General features: G+C 46.2%; 1 protein-coding gene across 1 annotated transcript in view; it reads left to right on the forward strand.

Annotated features, from left to right (window-relative positions):
• The window catches only part of TENM4 (teneurin transmembrane protein 4), a 653,831-nt gene extending 638,125 nt beyond the window's left edge, over positions 1–15,706 (forward strand). The window contains exons 33-34 of the mRNA XM_082052895.1: positions 2,892–3,034; positions 12,290–15,706. Coding sequence (XP_081909021.1) covers positions 2,892–3,034; positions 12,290–13,048 — 902 coding nt within the window. The 3' untranslated portion in view covers positions 13,049–15,706. The remainder of the gene's footprint in view (positions 1–2,891; positions 3,035–12,289) is intronic.
• Positions 15,707–17,452: the final 1,746 nt, after the last annotated feature.

Raw genomic sequence — 17,452 nt, forward strand, 5'->3', positions numbered from 1 at the left:
TGGACACCTTCCTGTGTAACCTCATCTGGGTGTTCCTGCTCCATGGGGGGACTGCACTGGATGAGCTTTCGAGGTCCCTTCCAATCCCTGACATTCTGTGATTCTGTGATGATAACATCAAGAGGTCCAAATCTGACACTTTACAAGTTTTTATATACATCGAATAACTTTTTCCACTGTCTTAAAAGTTGGTGTTTTTTTAAAACTTTCAAGAATACAGAGCCCAAATACGTTTTTTAAATTTCTCCTCTCCCAGTGCATGGAAGGACCAAGTCATGGGATGGATGCCATGATGCAAGACTGGTGCTCTGGCAGTTCTTTCTGCTGAAGCTTCCAGGCATCTCATGGGCAGGACCCTACGTGAGCATGTCCTTGTCATCACAACCAAATCTGCCTGGATTTGGGCACAGAAAACCACGTTCTGTCCCTTCATCCCCTCCCTGGGACCCACCGTCCTCAGGGGAGCTCAGCACCCAGGACAAGGGCAAACAACACATGTTTTGGTCTCCAACGATGAGGTTTCTGAGCTCGTGGGTACAAATCGGAGGTGGGCGGAGGGTGAACAGGAGAATCAGGTATTTGTGTTTTGAGAGGCCCGTTGTTAAACATTAATATTTTAGCGATTGTGCACTTCGTGGCGCAGAGCTTTGCTGCCAGCTTCGGCAATCCTGATGGATTGAACTGACATTTCCATTACGTGTGTCTGCATTAAGCACTCCTTTTCTTTGCCCTCAAATGAATTTACTGTGAAATGTGTTGGCAGGGTTACTGTAGCTGAAAAAAAAAAGCAACCTCTGTGATGTGAAATGTACTTTTCTGTCAAAAAAAGTTGTCACTGCCTCTCGGCAAACTAATATTTTCCCCTCTGTTTTCTCAGTTCCACACCTTCCTCCCATGTTTTGGGTTTTTGTGTTTTTCTAAATTTTGTGCTGGGTATTCCAACACCGCTTCCCAAAAAGAATGAACTCCTGTTTGCAAATGTTTTGAAAGTCAGTTTTCTGGGAAGTAGCAAAAAAAGCCTGTCTTGAATCTTTCCAGACATGTTACATATTTTTCGGCTGTTCAGCGTCCCTGCCCCGTATCCCTCTGAACATTTGTGAAGTGCATCAATGCCGAACTTCACTGTTTTACTTTGTTCTCCTGACCACCTGGCCCACAATGTGTACATCAAAGGTCTTCATTTCACATGAGAAGGATTTGGAAGCAGGCCGGCTTAGTGCTAAGCAAGAAAATAATCAAATGAGCTTTTTAATTTCTTTCCTTCCCCCAGCCCCAACCTCTCTGTTTCAAAGACACTCCAAAAACAATCTGTACATTGAGTGAACAGAAGTGTTTTTATTACAGAAATCCTCCCCCTTCCACATGGATCATCACAAGGGCTTTTTGGACATCTGCCCAATCTCAACATTTTGGCCTGTAAGAAAACAAGCAACAGATAGTGTGTTTGTTTGGCTCCTGGTTCTCCAGTCATCTGGAAGTGCCTTGTTTGCTGCTTGCATCCATAATTTCTTTTCTGACCAGCTCTTCAAAACATTCATTTAAGCTCATGGGGAATAGAGAAAAAATATTCAAAGGTGCATATTTGATTAGTTAAATCGATCCCTTTTTCGGATTGTTTCTACAGCGTTTATTGAGTTTAGCAAAATGAAAATCAAGCCCCTTGCACATCCAGCTTGAAGCAAAGATTCAAGTCCCGGTGATGTGCAAAACACTTAACACCCCTGGGAGCTGATATTAGTTAAACTTTACCTTCATACCTTTCCTTTTCTTGCAATTGCTGTTTGTGTGCCAAATGCACAGTGTATTTTGCTTGAGGATTGGAGCAGGTGTGTCCTCTAGAGTTCAGTGAAGGCAAACGAGGTGAGATCATCAAATGCTCTGAAGTTAAGAGGGGAAGCGATGCTGATCCCAAGCAGATCTCAGAGTGGACTGACATTCAGCTGATATTTCTAATAGCTGTAAGATCAAAATCAGGGAAGACTCTGCAGTCTGTACTGTCAAGTGAATGATGTCCCAAATGGCTGGGATTTCCATAATGTCCCCTTTAGGCCCAGTGGTCCCCCTTTTTGCATAGGACAATAGTTTATCGCTTGTAGCCAGCAGGTTTCTCACCATCCATGGCCTTCTAAGGGGCTTGTGAAAGGTACCCAAGCAAAGTCGTCTTCTATCTGTACACTATTTGTACCATAATATACCTTGCAGGTAGTGTGGAGGCTGATTTTAAATGTCACTATAAATTATGGCATATGACTTTACACTGGTTTCATATTCAAGCTACCCCTTCTCATGAACAGCCCAAGAAAGTCAGGACTGAGGTGGAAATGCCGTGGAAAAAGCAGACGATGTGTCCAGAGTCTCTTCCATGAGCACCTGCCAAATGACTGTGCTGTTTGTCCTGTGTGTCCTGGTGTTCTGGCTCACATAGCTCTTAAATTTAGTCTTTGGGAGTCCTCAGGAAGAGAAATACTGTGGCTGAGATGTTCAGAGCTTACTGTAGGACTGGACGACATCTCCAGTTTGGCTGGAGCATCTCAGCCTCCATCTGTGTGTTGTTGTTGCTGTGGTTCTCCCACGTACCTCAGACCAGTACCTGGTGCCTGCTGAGAATGACAGACATTGACTTGGCTTTGATTTGAGCCATTTGGCCACTGCTAAAACTGCTGTTTCAGAGCTGGCCAAGTGCAGAATTGGACTGTGGTTGGAGGTGGAAAGCCCGGATTTGGCACACGGTTCTTTCAAGGACCATTAAGGTTTCTGCTTTTCACATGAAGTAGATGTTCATCATTTTGGCCACACCGCAGCAGTACCAGGGTCCTCCTCTGTGCCGTTCTGCTGAGCCACCCTGCTTTAAGAGATCAGAAAATCTGATTTATGCTTCTCTTCCTTTCCAGATGTCAACAGTTGGCTGCTCACTTTTGGGTTCCAGCTACACAACGTCATCCCCGGCTACCCCAAGCCAGACATGGATGCAATGGAGCCATCCTATGAGCTAATCCACACGCAGATGAAAACCCAAGAATGGGACAACAGCAAGGTGATCCATGCAACTCTATACTGTATCTCACGCCCTTATCAGCATATCCAATTGCAATATTTATTAAAAAAACATATATTAGCCTTTTCTCCCAGATATGCTGGGAGATTAAGATTGAGTCAGTCCCCATGACAGTGGTGAAATCTGATTGAATAATCACATCATAAGTTCCTTACTTCCATGGTGATTTTTCCAGTGATGGTTGCCCAATGAAATGGTGTGTTACTGTTTCTTTCTCTTGCAAGAAACCATATTACAACATATTGCAAGCAAAGTTCAAGGCCTTTGCACCAAGTATTTTTAGAAGCGAAAAGAAAAGCAAATCTTAAAACAGAATAGTTTTCTACAGATTTTTTTTTTCCAGAAACTTACTCAGTCTGGTTTAAAATGTCTTAAGCATCAAGTCCCAGTCCTTCCCCAGGAAACTGTTCCGCATTGCAGGGGGTCTTACCAAAAAGAAGTTTTAGCTGAAAGCTAACTTTCATTTTACCTGAGTGGATTTAATCCCAAGTCACTGTGTCTTGCTTTTAAAAACAGGCCTGCATCACAGCCCACTTTGGTAGACGCTGCCACAAAATTCAGTGATGAAAATTGGCAAGAAAAAGCTTTTACAGCCCAATCATTTCCCCTTCTCTTCCTATTGGGAATTACTGAGCTGAAGGATGGAGGCAGCGCTGTTAAAGGTGGGCACACCAGGTCAGGATGCGAGAGCCCTGGGTTGCCCCCAGCCCTACTGCTTATCGGTTGTATGACCTTGAAAAAGTCGTTTACCTCTCACGATACTCTGTCACCTCATAGCCTGATTCTATTCTGGGGTTGCTTTCACCAGTTTAGTCCAAATCTTCTTTAGTCTGAGTTCTTACTTGCTTTTGCTGCATATTCAAACATTGTGAGAGCAGCAAGGAACCCGTGTGCTTGGGGACATCAGGACACACACTCTTTAACATTTCTGCTCATAAAATGATGCCAGTAGGAAGTGGAAATGATCCCAGATGCCCTCCGAACCTCTTTATCTATGAGTTTACTGGAATCTTACTGTCCTTCAGCAGGTTCTTGATGGCCTGTACACATATTAAACCAGGAGGTAAAATACAGTGTCACATTTCTCCAGCCACTCAGAGGTATGAATAAGATACTGTGACTTACTAAAATAGTCATGTATCAGCCCATCCATGGTACTCATCCTCATAGCTATGGTGAAATCAAGCTAAAATGTACCAGCTTCAACTTCAACGAGAGATTTATATGAAGACTTATCACTTTATAACAGAGAGGGACCAAAAGAACTATGCCTTTTGCTACCGTGGCTGAGTTGATGCTTTAAACACATTACGCTGCAGTCACTCTGTTGTCTTTTGGAGCTCCAAGACTCCTTTTCTGTTTCTCTCTTCCTTGGATTAAACAATAAAATGCTAATAGAGGTGGTTTCTGTAATGAGAAATAGCCTCGGGAGTTTTGCTTCTCTTGGTTGGAGAGTTGGGCAGGAAAAAATTTAATGAAATAGAACAAGGGCAAGTGTAGAGTCTTGTATCTGGGCAGGAACAACCCCAGGTTCCAGTGTAAGTTGAGGAATGACCTGTTGGAGAGCAGTGTAGGGGAAAGGGACCTGGGGGTCCTGGGGACAGCAGGATGACCATGAACCAGCACTGGGCCCTTGTGGCCAGGAAGGCCAATGGTACCTGGGGTGTGTTAGAAGCGGGGTGGTCAGTAGGTCAGAGAGGTTCTCCTGCCCCTCTACTCTGCCCTGGGGAGACCACACCTGGAATATTTTGTCCAGTTGTGGCCCCTCAGTTCCAGCAGGACAGGGAACTGCTGGAGAGAGTCCAGCGCAGGGCAACAAAGATGCTGAAGGGAGTGGAGCATCTCCCGTGTGAGGAAAGGCTGAGGGAGCTGGGGCTCTGGAGCTGGAGAAGAGGAGACTGAGGAGTGACCTCATTCATGGTTATAAATACGTAAAGGGTGAGTGTCAGGAGGATGGAGCCAGGCTCTTCTCAGTGACAACCAATGATAGGACAAGGGGTAATGGGTACAAACTGGATCACAGGAGGTTCCACTTAAAACTGAGAAGAAACTTCTTCATGGTGAGGGTGCCAGAGCCTGGCCCAGGCTGCCCAGGGGGGTTGTGGAGTGTCCTACTCTGGAGGCATTCAAGACCTGCCTGGACACCTTCCTGTGTAACCTCATCAGGGTGTTCCTGCTCCGGCGGGGGGATTGCACTGGATGAGCTTTTGAGGTCCCTTCCAATCCCTGACATTCTGTGATTCTGTAATTCTGTGTGATGTGACACAGTCTCCCGAAGCAAAGCTGTACAGAAGAAGGCAAACAGGGCAGGTTCATTCAGAGACCACGCGAAAAATTGTCTCTAAATTGTTGTAACTCTCACAGAACGACAACAGAAATTATTGCTATTGGTGGTGTTATTAGTATTCTTATATTATTATTTTATCATGAGTCCATTATTATTATTAGTCTTATCAAATAGCCAAGTAACTTGGGTGACAGCTTGAGGTGAAGACTGAGACTTGCTCATATAGGCAGCTGATCTAGAAATAAAGTAAAACCAGAGAGCCTTCCCTTCCATCCACCCATTTTAGGTGAATCTGCCCTATTGAGCAATGAGAAGAAAATAAAATCTCCGTGTCCCTTCAGGTTTTCAAAGCGAGCAGCTGCAGCGAGGGCTGTGCAGGGACCTGCTTGGTAAAAGAGGGTTTATTCAGCCACCGCGCTTCCAGATGAGTCACTTCACACTCAAGTGTTGGAAGTGGAATTTAACTATTGCAGGTTGTTTCACATTCTTCCCTTGTGTTATGACAGCAGCGAAACATGAGCATTTTTTATTTTAGTCTACAGCTGCAGGATCATGCTGTGATAGCAAGTGGCTCTCAGATGCTGTAGAGCAGGATTCCCTTCCTTTCTGTCACATCCAGCATATTGCAGGCATATATTTGCATAAAACATATTCTTTCACATATGATACCTGAAAATATGATCCATTTTCTCCTAAGCCTCTCTGTGCATTCAACACTGATGTTTCACGTGTGGTTCTGTTCATTCCCAGTCCTTCCAGCTGCACATACACACTCACAGACACAACCCAGCCCTTCTTCCTACTGATTTTCTGTGTATTTATTGATGAAGTGTGTGAAAGAAAACACAAACTTCTGAAAATTTCACATAGCGCATGACAGAATTAAACAAAGTTAAATGGAAGCATGGGAAATATATTCAGATAAGACTGATCAGAATGTGAAATGATCTTCCAGGGCATAATGAGGAAGCTCCAAATCTTTTGTCATTTCCAAGTAGCCTGGACAAGGCAGTGGACAATGCTCATCCTGCTTGAAATCCAGGGATATTCTCTGAACGATGTACCACAGCTTTCTCATCTCCGTGTCTTCAGATCCCTGGTTTCTCTGGGTCACATACCTCCTTCTGACAGACCAAAGTAAATCTGAGTTACTCCACTGGCTTTGCTGATCAAAGCTGTAACCCAGCAGATTGAGTCAGTTCTTTTATCCGAGAGGAATGAATAACAAGAGCACAACAGCAAAGCGACTAACCCCACATAAATGGCTGCTTCGTCTCCTCGGAGTGCATAACCAGAGAGCCCGAGCATCTCCTTCCAAAACATTGTTGGTATTTGCCTTGCAGGGCTGGGAGATGGGAGAGATAATTCTGCTTTTGAGCATCCACCAGCTCAGAAGCAGCCAGCGTGTCATAAACCTTGCACTCACCCCCTGCAGCTCCGGAGTGACATTTAAAATCCAATACTCTGTTGTGCAGCACTTTCCCCACCCACTCCTCCCTGCGACCGTGCGGCTGTCACTAAATTGTTTGTTGAACAAATTCAGCGTTATTGGCCACCAGGAGACTCTGGGTGACCTCTGGCATATTGTGGAGCTGCTGCACCTGAATCCAATTTCTCTTTTCTTTTTTTTGTCTTGTTGAACTGTCAGGTAATTCCTGGAACCAGAACAACTCTATTTGCAGGGAGGGGTGTTTTGGAGTCGGCACTTATATTGTTAACTACATCATATTATTAACTGCCCTTCTTTCCATCCCGTCACCACTGTGCCTCCAGGGAGGGTCCTGTTTTCCGCAGAGCCCATTACAGTCTGTTCTGGAGAAGTGTTTGGCATCCCTTACGGAGCAGCATTTTGGAGACGAGGGCTGCTCGGGGATGCTCAGCCAGGGACTGAGCTGTAGGGCTGCGCGTTCTGGCAGAGCTTCTCCCAAGGACAATCTGTCAGAAGGACCGGCTCTGCCAGCGTTCATCATTCAGAGGAGGCTTCCTCACATTGCGGGTGCTTCGTCCTGGGCTTGGGCCATCATGCTGTCTGCACGTCTGTCCATCAGCCCCTAGTTATGTTTTGCAAAAGTAGCGGCCAGTTTTCTGTGTATCTGTTGCGGAGAAGGGAGTTTAAATCTCAAAGACATTAAGCTCTTGAAGCTTTAGGAAAATAGATGAGCAAGAGAAGGAGACAAATCCTCTTATTTCCCTACAGATGGAAATCTGCTTGATGAGATCAACCTCGTTATCCCCCTGCAGCTGTGTGTGCTGGCGGGGTGGACAGAACTGTTCTCCAAGCCCAAGAGTCAGCACTTGGGTTTCGCTCATTGCTAACCAATCAGCACCTACAGCACTGGGCTTGCTGGCCAATCGCTCACCTCCGTTGCCCCAGTTGCATTGTGGTTGGCAGATTGCTGAGTAGACACATTGCCTCTCAGCCAATCAGCATGCAGTGCAGCCATGCTGATGGGTAGGAGCCTGATGGGGTGTGGTGGGTGATGGTCTCATCTTGCACCTCCAGCAGCTCGGAGTTAGAATTATAGGATCATAGAACAGGTGTGTTGGAAGGGACCTTCCAAGCTCATCCAGTGCCACCCCTGCCATGAGCAGGGACATCTTCACCAGCTCAGGTTGCTCAGAGCCCCGTCCAGCCTGGCCTGGGATGTCTCCAGGGATGGGGCATCCACCACCTCTCTGGCCAACCTGGGCCAGGCTCTCACCACCCTCATTATAAAAGCTTTCTTTCTTATGTGTACTCTGTGAGCAGAGTTGGTGGGGAACATCCACATGGGGACTCATCTTCAGGTGATGACCAGGTGGAATGGAGGGAAGAGGCTGATGTCTGAAGAATGATTTTGTCAACAGAGAGTGGGGGGGTAAATAGGAAGGAGTTAATGCTGAAGAATATTTCAGAGAAGTCATAACTTCCAAGCCTTTTTGAAAGAGTGGCTTTCTGCGTTGCAAGCCATATGGCGGTAAGAGAAACACCTATCTGTGTATAATGGCACAAGGATGTAGAGAAACTTGGAAACATGTTCACTTATTGCACATCTTGGATCCTTGGTGGGAAATTAAAGCTTTCAGTCTCACAGTGGAAGGCGGTATTTAAAAACAACAGATGATAGTATCTGGCTCTGGTATTTCAAATCCTCAAGAGGTGCAGGCGAAATGCAAGAGGCTATTCAGAGATCTCTGCAATGTGCTGTTCTCCTGAGCTCTGTGCGGCAGAGAACAAATGATGAAGGTCATTCTCTTCTCTCCAATGGGTTGTTACTAGATAAAGTGAAATGTCACCTAAGGACATCTGATTAAAAAAAAGGCTGTGAGGAAAAACAAACCCAGCATATTTGTCACTCACGTCTAGCAACAAATATTGAAATAAAATAACTGTTAATTCCTTTCTTCCGTAAAACTGGTTTTCTAGATACCTTGGTTTACAGTTGCTAAAAGCAGCAGCATTTTTTAGAGAATAGCACATGCCACTGCAGCCTTAGATGGAAATTTTCTGTTTCTCTTCATTGCCAGTTCATTAAAATGAGTTCTAAGATGAAACAGAAATGGTAATTTCAAAGTCAGGGATACGCTGCCTCTTTGAACTCTGTATAATGTTTGCCTCCATCCCCTTTGTATTCACAGCAGAGCACACAAGGTAGCTGTACTCTGATTTGCCTGAATTCCTTGTTGTTTTTTGGGGGTTGGTGTTCTTTGTTGTTGTTGTTTTCTGTTGGATGTTTTTTCCTTTAAAAAAGTGCTCTTCCCAAATACACTCTTTTATCAAAGAAATGCACTCAAAAAGTCATTTTCAGTCATCCTGGGCTCATTTTCAAGACAACAGAGCTGTGTTTAGTTACAGTAATAGTTAAGTCATGATGATGTTCAGCATTACAGCTTTGTACGTGTCTGATCTCCTACTTCTCTACATGACAAAAGATGGGGAGACCCCAAAAGGCCTGTAACCAATCCCCAGTGGAAAATCCTTTGGGTGTGATTTGTTCTTGATTAAGACATCTAAATTTAGGTCTCTGCCTGTGAACTTGATATCCAAGCTTCCATTATAACCAGCAGAGATCTACAATGAAGTCGGTTGCTGGTGCTATTTGGCATACCCTAGAGTTCCCTGGACTTCTTCATGTCTACAGCATGGACTGCCTGTACCTTTCTGGAGCAACAGTTGGTGGCCCATAGTGTCAAAACCAGTTCTCAACACCACCCTTTTGGGTGGCTTATCAATGGAGCTCAAAGGACAGTTCAAATTGTGAACTGCTACGAGCTAGGATTGAATTCAAGACTAAGACATGGACATATAGGTGTCTCCATGTGTTCTAGATGGGTGCACTCACTGTAGTCTGTGAACATCTAGTTCATACAGTCAGTGGAGCTCACTTAAAGAGCTGTCCACCTCCTAGGCATTAATTTTAGACTAAGCTGAACACACTATAAGCTCCACTGGCTGTGCAAAGTAGGGGTTTGATTCAGTTGCCCATACAGGGCCGAAGTAGATAAGGTTCTTTGGGATATGGTTTAGTGCCAATGTTAGGTTAACAATTAGACTTGATGATGTTGAGGGTCTTTTCCAACCAAAGTGATTCTATGAAAAGGCACTAGAGTTCCTGCAGCTCATCATTAATAAGATAATAAAGACAAAATAGAAGAGGAACGAGGGAGTTTTCTGATAGGAGTAATTCTGCCAAGCCTGATGCGGTCTGAACCCCAGAGCTCCCTTCCCCAAGGTGATAATCAGTAGAAAGTGCAATTCATTCCAAGGACCCTTATCACTCAACTGCTGGTAAACATGGTGATGTATATCTAGGTGATGATAGATAAATGCCCACAGGACATAAAGACCTGATTTATATCCGCGAGTGAAGGAGCTCGCACCAAATGGTGTTTCAAGATGAGTTACGAGCAATGCCTTTTCCTACCACTTGTAAAAGTTGCTGAGGTGAGTTGGAAGAGCAGTGTGGTGTGCTTGGGTAGTGGGGAAGGACCACCTAGAGTCAATCCATATGAGATGGACCTGGGAATAAAACTTCCCTATTTAAACCTCCCTGAAAGAGCTAACCAAGGCTGTGCACTGTGCACTTATTTAGAACAGTGTTTCACGGAGCCCAGAAACCTAATCGCTCCATGTCCATCATTGGTGACATCTACATCAATTACGTCCATTTTTTTGCATAATTCGAGCACTTGTGCAGTTGGCAGGGGAGCTCGGTTTGGTTCCCAATCAGTCTGTTAATTATATTGCTCTCTAGGCTGTGGGTGAGATCCCCCACAGGCAGCATGGGGAGAACCAGAAAGAGCTTCTCTGTCATAGGTGACATGTTCCTGCTCCGACACCTATGCTGTTCATCAAAAGGGAAACAGGAGGAGATATATCTGCCTGCATGGCACTTTGAATAAAAGTCAGTCCTGGGTCTTTGGTATTTTAATGCTTTACAACCCAAAACATGCTCTTGAACTTGCGTACCTCCGTTCCTTTATAGTTGTCTCATTTATGAATCAAAATCAATCATCCCGCAATGCTAAATCCTTTATTTAATTTCTTTCATGCTTTGAGACCCTTCCCTGGAAATGGCCACCGTGGAAATGAGGGTTTATTTCCCTTCATTTTGCATGTTACAAGTTGAGAGGTCCACGCTGAAAAGCCTGAATAATCTGAATCATCCTCTCACATCCAGGGAAGGATGCGACCTTAAGCTTGTGGACAGTTTAAGGCAATATCCTTCATGGATGTTAAATTTCCTCGAAATATCTGGAGTGCAGCAAACTTTTCTTTGTAGCCTATTTTTAATCCTGGATGTCATTATATTATTGAACTGAGCCATTGGCAGTGCCGGGAGAGTTTTATCATAGCATCCTCTCGCTTCTGTGAAATTTGAGCAAATAATTGTTCGTGGACAGGGGTCTGCAAGAAGCCTGCGCTGCCGTGAATTGATGAGAGCATTTCCAAAGACATTTTTGCAGTAATGATGAGCTGCTGGCTCGCTGTGTGCTTGCTCCGTTATGTGCTAACAGCAAAAGTGACTTTGTATTGTACCTGACTACAAATGATCCAGGCTGTTGTCTCGCAGCAGTTTTGCTTCAGTATAAGCCAAAACTCGAGCGTTAGGTGCGACTGGTCTTGGCTCAGGGAGCCTGGAACATTGTAGAGGGTTTGCAGGAAATAGGATTTAGAGTCTTCCTTGAGTTTTGAACAACTGGCTTTGGACAGGTTGAAATGGGATACAGAGAGTTTATGGCTACTTTGAGGGTCATACCTGTGATGCAGGGCTTTTGAAGGACGTACGAAGTGCAGTTAAAATAGAGGGAAGTTTTACAAATACTTTCACACTTACAGAAAATCTGAAAGCATTTTATAAATCATCACAGCCACAAGATTCACTATGAGTATGTGCAGATGAAGAAGACTGAAGCACGATATAATTACATGTGCCCAGCCAGGTGGGAGAGTCCAAATTAGACCTTCACACCACTGAGGCAAAAAAAATCTCTGGTATCTGTACCTTCTTCAGTCTGTAAGAGTAGAAACAGTTTGGTTTCTTGAAACAACGAGCCTTAGAGTCATAGAATCATAGAACAGTTTGAGTTGGAAGGGGCCTTCCAAGCTCATCCAGTGCCACCCCTGCCATGAGCAGGGACATCTTCACCAGCTCAGGTTGCTCAGAGCCCCGTCCAGCCTGGCCTGGGATGTCTGCAGGGATGGTTCATCCACCACCTCTCTGGCCAACCAGGAACAGTATTTTGCCACCCTAATGGTGAACCATTCCTAGGGTGAATAACCTGACAAAACGTCTCTTCCATTAAAAATAATGTAAAATCCAGTAAAGGGTGATAAGGGGAAAAAAAACAGAGCATCCTTAGATGTTTCCAGGATGTTCTGCTGGTTTCCAGCTTGCTAATAACGCCTCTGGGTTACCAGGCTTCTCTTTCTAACACGCCTTTCTCTTCTTTCTCTCCCTGCTCAGTCAATTCTGGGTGTCCAATGTGAAGTGCAGAAGCAGCTGAAGGCCTTTGTCACTCTTGAGCGCTTTGAGCGGATCTACAGCTCCAGCATCGCCGGGTGCCGGCAGGTCAAGAAGAACAAGAACTTTGCTTCTGGAGGCTCTATCTTTGGCAAAGGCGTCAAGTTCGCCATGAAGGACGGGCGCGTGGCCACCGACATCATCAGTGTGGCCAACGAGGACGGGCGAAGGATCGCGGCCATACTGAACAACGCCCATTACCTGGAGAACTTGCACTTCACCATCGACGGGGTGGACACGCACTATTTCATCAAGCAAGGGCCATCGGAGGGCGACCTGTCCATCTTGGGCCTCAGCGGCGGGCGGAGGACCCTGGAGAACGGCGTGAACGTGACGGTGTCCCAGATCAACACAGTGCTCAATGGAAGGACTAGACGTTACACGGACATCCAGCTCCAGTACGGCGCGTTGTGTCTAAACACTCGCTACGGGACCACCTTGGACGAGGAGAAGACCCGCGTTCTGGAGCTGGCCCGGCAGCGAGCTGTCGCCCAAGCGTGGTCCCGGGAACAGCAGAGACTGCGGGATGGGGAGGAGGGTGTTCGCTCGTGGACAGAAGGGGAGAAGCAACAAGTGCTAAACACGGGCCGGGTACAGGGCTACGACGGCTATTTCGTGATCTCAGTGGAGCAGTACCCCGAACTCTCAGACAGCGCCAACAACATCCACTTCATGAGACAGAGCGAAATGGGCAGAAGGTGACAGAGAGGGTTGACGCGGTGACTTCTTGCCAAAGACAGCTACTCTTTTGTGGCCACTTACCTGACTGTGTTGTACTCAATCCTTTTTCTAGACTGAACAAGGCGGGGGGGGAGGAAAACAGAAAGAGAAGGAATAATATGGTTGCACTGTAACTCATGCAACATACTTTTTTTTCCCCTCTTTAATTTGGCCTTCACGCGTTTTTTGCAATGAACAGAAGGTATATTTTGCCGTAGTGTGATCACAGTGAAATTTACTGTCTCTTGTCCTTTTTTTTTTTTTGGTTGTTTGTTTGTTTTTATCCCTCCCCACCCCCCCGCGTTGTGAGGAATTTGAAGTGGGGAGGCGTCAACCTACATCCTTAGGTGTGAAGTGCAAAATGGGTGTCTGTGCTGACTTGTGTCATCCTAACCCTTTCTGATTTGGGGCAGGGACAGATAGCCTTCCACCCGAGACACGGGGGGCCCGCGGCGCGCCGGAGAGCTCTTCAACACGAAAGGAGATGGAAGACGACGCTGATTCCGATACTCCGAAAGTGACCGTCCGAATCATGTGCCTCAAAAGAGACCTTACAAGTAGTTTTCACGTTTCACTTGGGACATAAAGTGGTTTTTTTGGGGGGCTCCTGCCGAGCAGAAGTAGATTATAGAGGCGAAGGAGCTAATTATATTAACTTGCAAGATGATTCTCTTCCTTCCTGAACTGGAATAAAAAAAAGAAAAAAAAAAGGAAAAAAAAAAAAAAACAAACAGTCTTTTTTCATTATGAGAGTAGATACTTTGGGGTTTTTTTTGTGTGTGTGCAAATTCTGGTTTTAGTTAAAAAAAACAAAGAAAAAAGGCAAAAGCCAAGAAAGGGACTCCTGCTCTATTGAGAAAAGCTAAAATCAATCCTCTCTCTCATACGTAGAGCTGTTCTATAGGTGGATTCAATGCACCCATGTTGTACATTTGCTAATGGCATAACTTCATTAAATGTAAAGTGTTTCAGTACACGAGGCTACGTGTTTACCAGTCCACTGTGCTGTATCTGATAAAACCAGTTAATTTTTAGGAAGCTGATTTGAATTTAAAAGTAGTTATAGTATCCCGGTGACATACCACTGAAAATTAGAGCAAGCCAAACCCTGCTTTTCCTGATTCTGGAGTTTGTATTTATTGGCTGGGAAACGCAGTTTTGAGTAGCATGCTGGCAAGTCGTTTATGACTATGGCAGATAAATGTCTCCTGGGGACTTTGGCAGCAGGGATTTTAAAATGTTTAATAAGTAGCAACAGCTTGTGTGTGGTGGGACGAGAAGGGGAATATTGGAATCAACCCTCTCGCTGCCTCTTACATGAGCTCGAATTAAGCGGAGAGCCCGGTTGACTGTTTGCCGTGAAGAAGGGGGAGGTTGAGGGGCCCAAGTGCTTTAATAAGAAACTGCTGACAAAGTTGCTCGGCATGCTAATGTAATTTGTATTCACATAACCTCTGTGCTCTGGTATTTGCAAGAGTCCTTGAAATTCAAGGAAAGAAGGAGATGAGCTTAGATTGAAATGGTCCTGTGGTAGCAAGGGCCGTTCCTGCAGGCAGAGGTGTTACCCACCTCTGCACATATCCCGACTCACCGTGTCTCTCTGAGAACATCTCCATCCTCATTGTTTTTGTTTGTCTTTCATTCCATCCACTTTGGTTTTCGCTTCCCGGTTCTGCAGAGAGATAACCCGAGATGTGCAAATCCATGCCAAGGCTGTTTCCTTACTCGGAGCCCTACAACGCACCCGTGTCCCCAGAACCAGCCCTCCCGTGCCTGTGCCACCACCACCGACATCCTCCAGAACAGCCTGAGACTTCTCTGCAAACTCCAGCCCCCCAGAAAAAGCCGGGGCACATGTTGGGCATGCTCTCCTCCAGCAGCAAAGTGCTGGCAGCCCCAGCGCTATCGCGGCTCCCTGTAGATGCCGGCTGCCAGCTCCGTCTGCCGTGCCTGTCTGTTCCCAGGTGCCTGCCAGGAGGATGGCAATGGGATGGAAATTCCCCCAGCAGACTGTTCCTCCTCCAGTTCCCAATCCCTAATACCTTTGGCCAGACTTTTGGCAGCTGCAGAGCCCCAGAGCTGACCCATGTTGGGGCCACCCCCTGCTATGGTCCTGATTTTCTGGTGGTCCCTCCTGCTTGCAGCAAGGGTGATGAAGCTGGTGCTGTAAACCGGTGCCGTACTTTGAACCTCCTCTTGCAGCATGCAAACTTTATTACTTTTGGAAGGAATTAGTCACAGGCAGCTGGGCTAGAAGGGGTATCCAGCTCTGGCAGAAGAGGTGTGTTGGCCAGGCCAGCTCTAGACTTTGGCAAGGGAGTGGTTGCTTTGGGCAACTGTTTAAGGCCACGGCATTACCACCTGCCTTGCTGGTATCAAACTCTTCTCAAGCCTGGGTTGCCCTGAGGATGTGTTGGTGGGGATTAGGGGCATCATTAGCCAAAACAGCAGTTGCCACCTACTCGAAGTAGGCAGCACCCTCTTCCCAAGGCTATTTTCCCATCCCCAAACCACACCAGGGACACATCCCCCTCCAGGACCTCAACCTTGCGATAGCTTTGAGTGTCTAAAAGAGCACACATGGAGCTGAAAAGACTGGTGGGAAGCTGGGTTGAAAGGTGTAAACCCCTGGTGAAGACCTGCAGTGCAGAGAGAACTCGATGTGCATCCCATTTACACTGCGTCCTTCTGAGCGGCTCTGAAGAGAAATGGTGCTTCTGTGTCCATCCCCGTCTATGTGTTACAGTGCTAGGAGGAGTAGTGCAAGAGTAAATGGGCCACCTTTCCACGCAGCCAAGAAAGGGATTCGAGCGTGAAATATTCCTACTGGAACTCTGCAGGCCTGAGATGGCACCTCGACAGCCTTACACAGACTCTTCAGGTTATTACACGAGCTAATGACTTAGAGGAGTTCACCCATTTTTTTAAGAGTCTTATGGTCCGTCCGCACATGACACCAGACCCAGGAGCCACCCGGCTCTTTGCCGGGGCAAAGGCAGCTCTGGCTGCATTTCTCAGCATCCTCAAGCAGCAATGGGATGCGACTGTGCCTGGTTGCCCGCCAGGTCCATGGGGGCCTTCTCCTGTTGTGGGACTATGGACATTATGTCAAAAAAGAGGAAGAAAAAAAGTAAAAGTATATATATAGATATATATATACATGTATGTGTTGCTCTTCTCTTTATCAAAGCCTTTAATGAAAAGTATTAAAAGGGATGGCTGTCTAGTGTTGGAGACAAACCTATTCAAAGACAGTTCATCCTCAGCCTCTGTGAAATCTTCACCCTTTCCAATTTACCTAGATGGCAAAACCAGAAACAAAGGTTTTCAGTCCCGAAGTCCTACATTTCCCACTTCGTTACTGAAAAATGCTTTTCCCACAGGGCCTCAAGTGCATTCCCGTGGAGGTTGCAAAAATGGGCTGTGAACGGAAAGAGCCGTGCCCTCCTCAAGGGACGGCACTCTGCTATCCACAAGCGTTTCCTCTCAACTGGTGGCCCCACAGCCCCTTCCCAGCCTTTCATTACCCCATTCTTCTCCCCATGGGGCTGTGTCGTGGCTGACGACCCTTCTTGCTTCGCTCGTGGGCAGCGGGGTGATCTGGTGATCCTTGCTTTTGTCAGACTGGGAAGTCCTGGGTGCAAACCCCATGGCACTAACCCCAAAGTCCCATTGCTCTAGGTGCTCTTTCAAAGCCCAGTTGCATGCCAGACCATCTCCAAGAGAAAATGTCTCTGTGGCCTTGTGTTCTTTTATGGCTTGACTTTGAGAAGTCACTATTTTCTTGACCCCGAAAAAGAGGCCTCACTTCTCCACCAAAATAGGTTTCTCTTCAATATGCAAAGGCATAGCTTAAATTACTTTGAACTCCTGGGTTTGTCTCCAGTCTGAAGGGTGGTGGGAAGGAATTGTGGTCAAGACTCACAGCTCGGAGTAGAAAGTCCAATGATCTGGAGCAGCGCCCAACAGTGGGTAAGGACCAACTGCTCGAACCCTCAATAGCTGGTGCTGGCACCAAAACATCCTCCATTTGAAGGAACAACAGCGATGGGACCAACTTGCTGTGGCATCCAGAGAAGAGGCAGTGCCATGAGGGCTCTGTGGCTGAGAAACATCCAGCGTGCTCAGCCCGAGGGGACAGGAGCAAGATCAATCTGGTATCGTGAGAAACGCTGGGATGTTTGCTTCCTCCGAGCCCTTTATTTTTATATGTATTTTTTCCCTTTCAACTGAAGATTGGAGCTTGCAAAATCATTAAACCGTGGTGACCGGAGGGAATCACGCAGCTCATCATATCTTTGTCATCACAGCTATTGATCAGATCCGCGATGAGAATGGGCCAACAACTCTAAACAACGCCAGGCGAGAGCCGATGAGACGAAGGTC

This window comes from Streptopelia decaocto (genome assembly GCF_964273445.1).
Source record: "Streptopelia decaocto genome assembly, chromosome: 1".
Taxonomy (NCBI): domain Eukaryota; kingdom Metazoa; phylum Chordata; class Aves; order Columbiformes; family Columbidae; genus Streptopelia; species Streptopelia decaocto.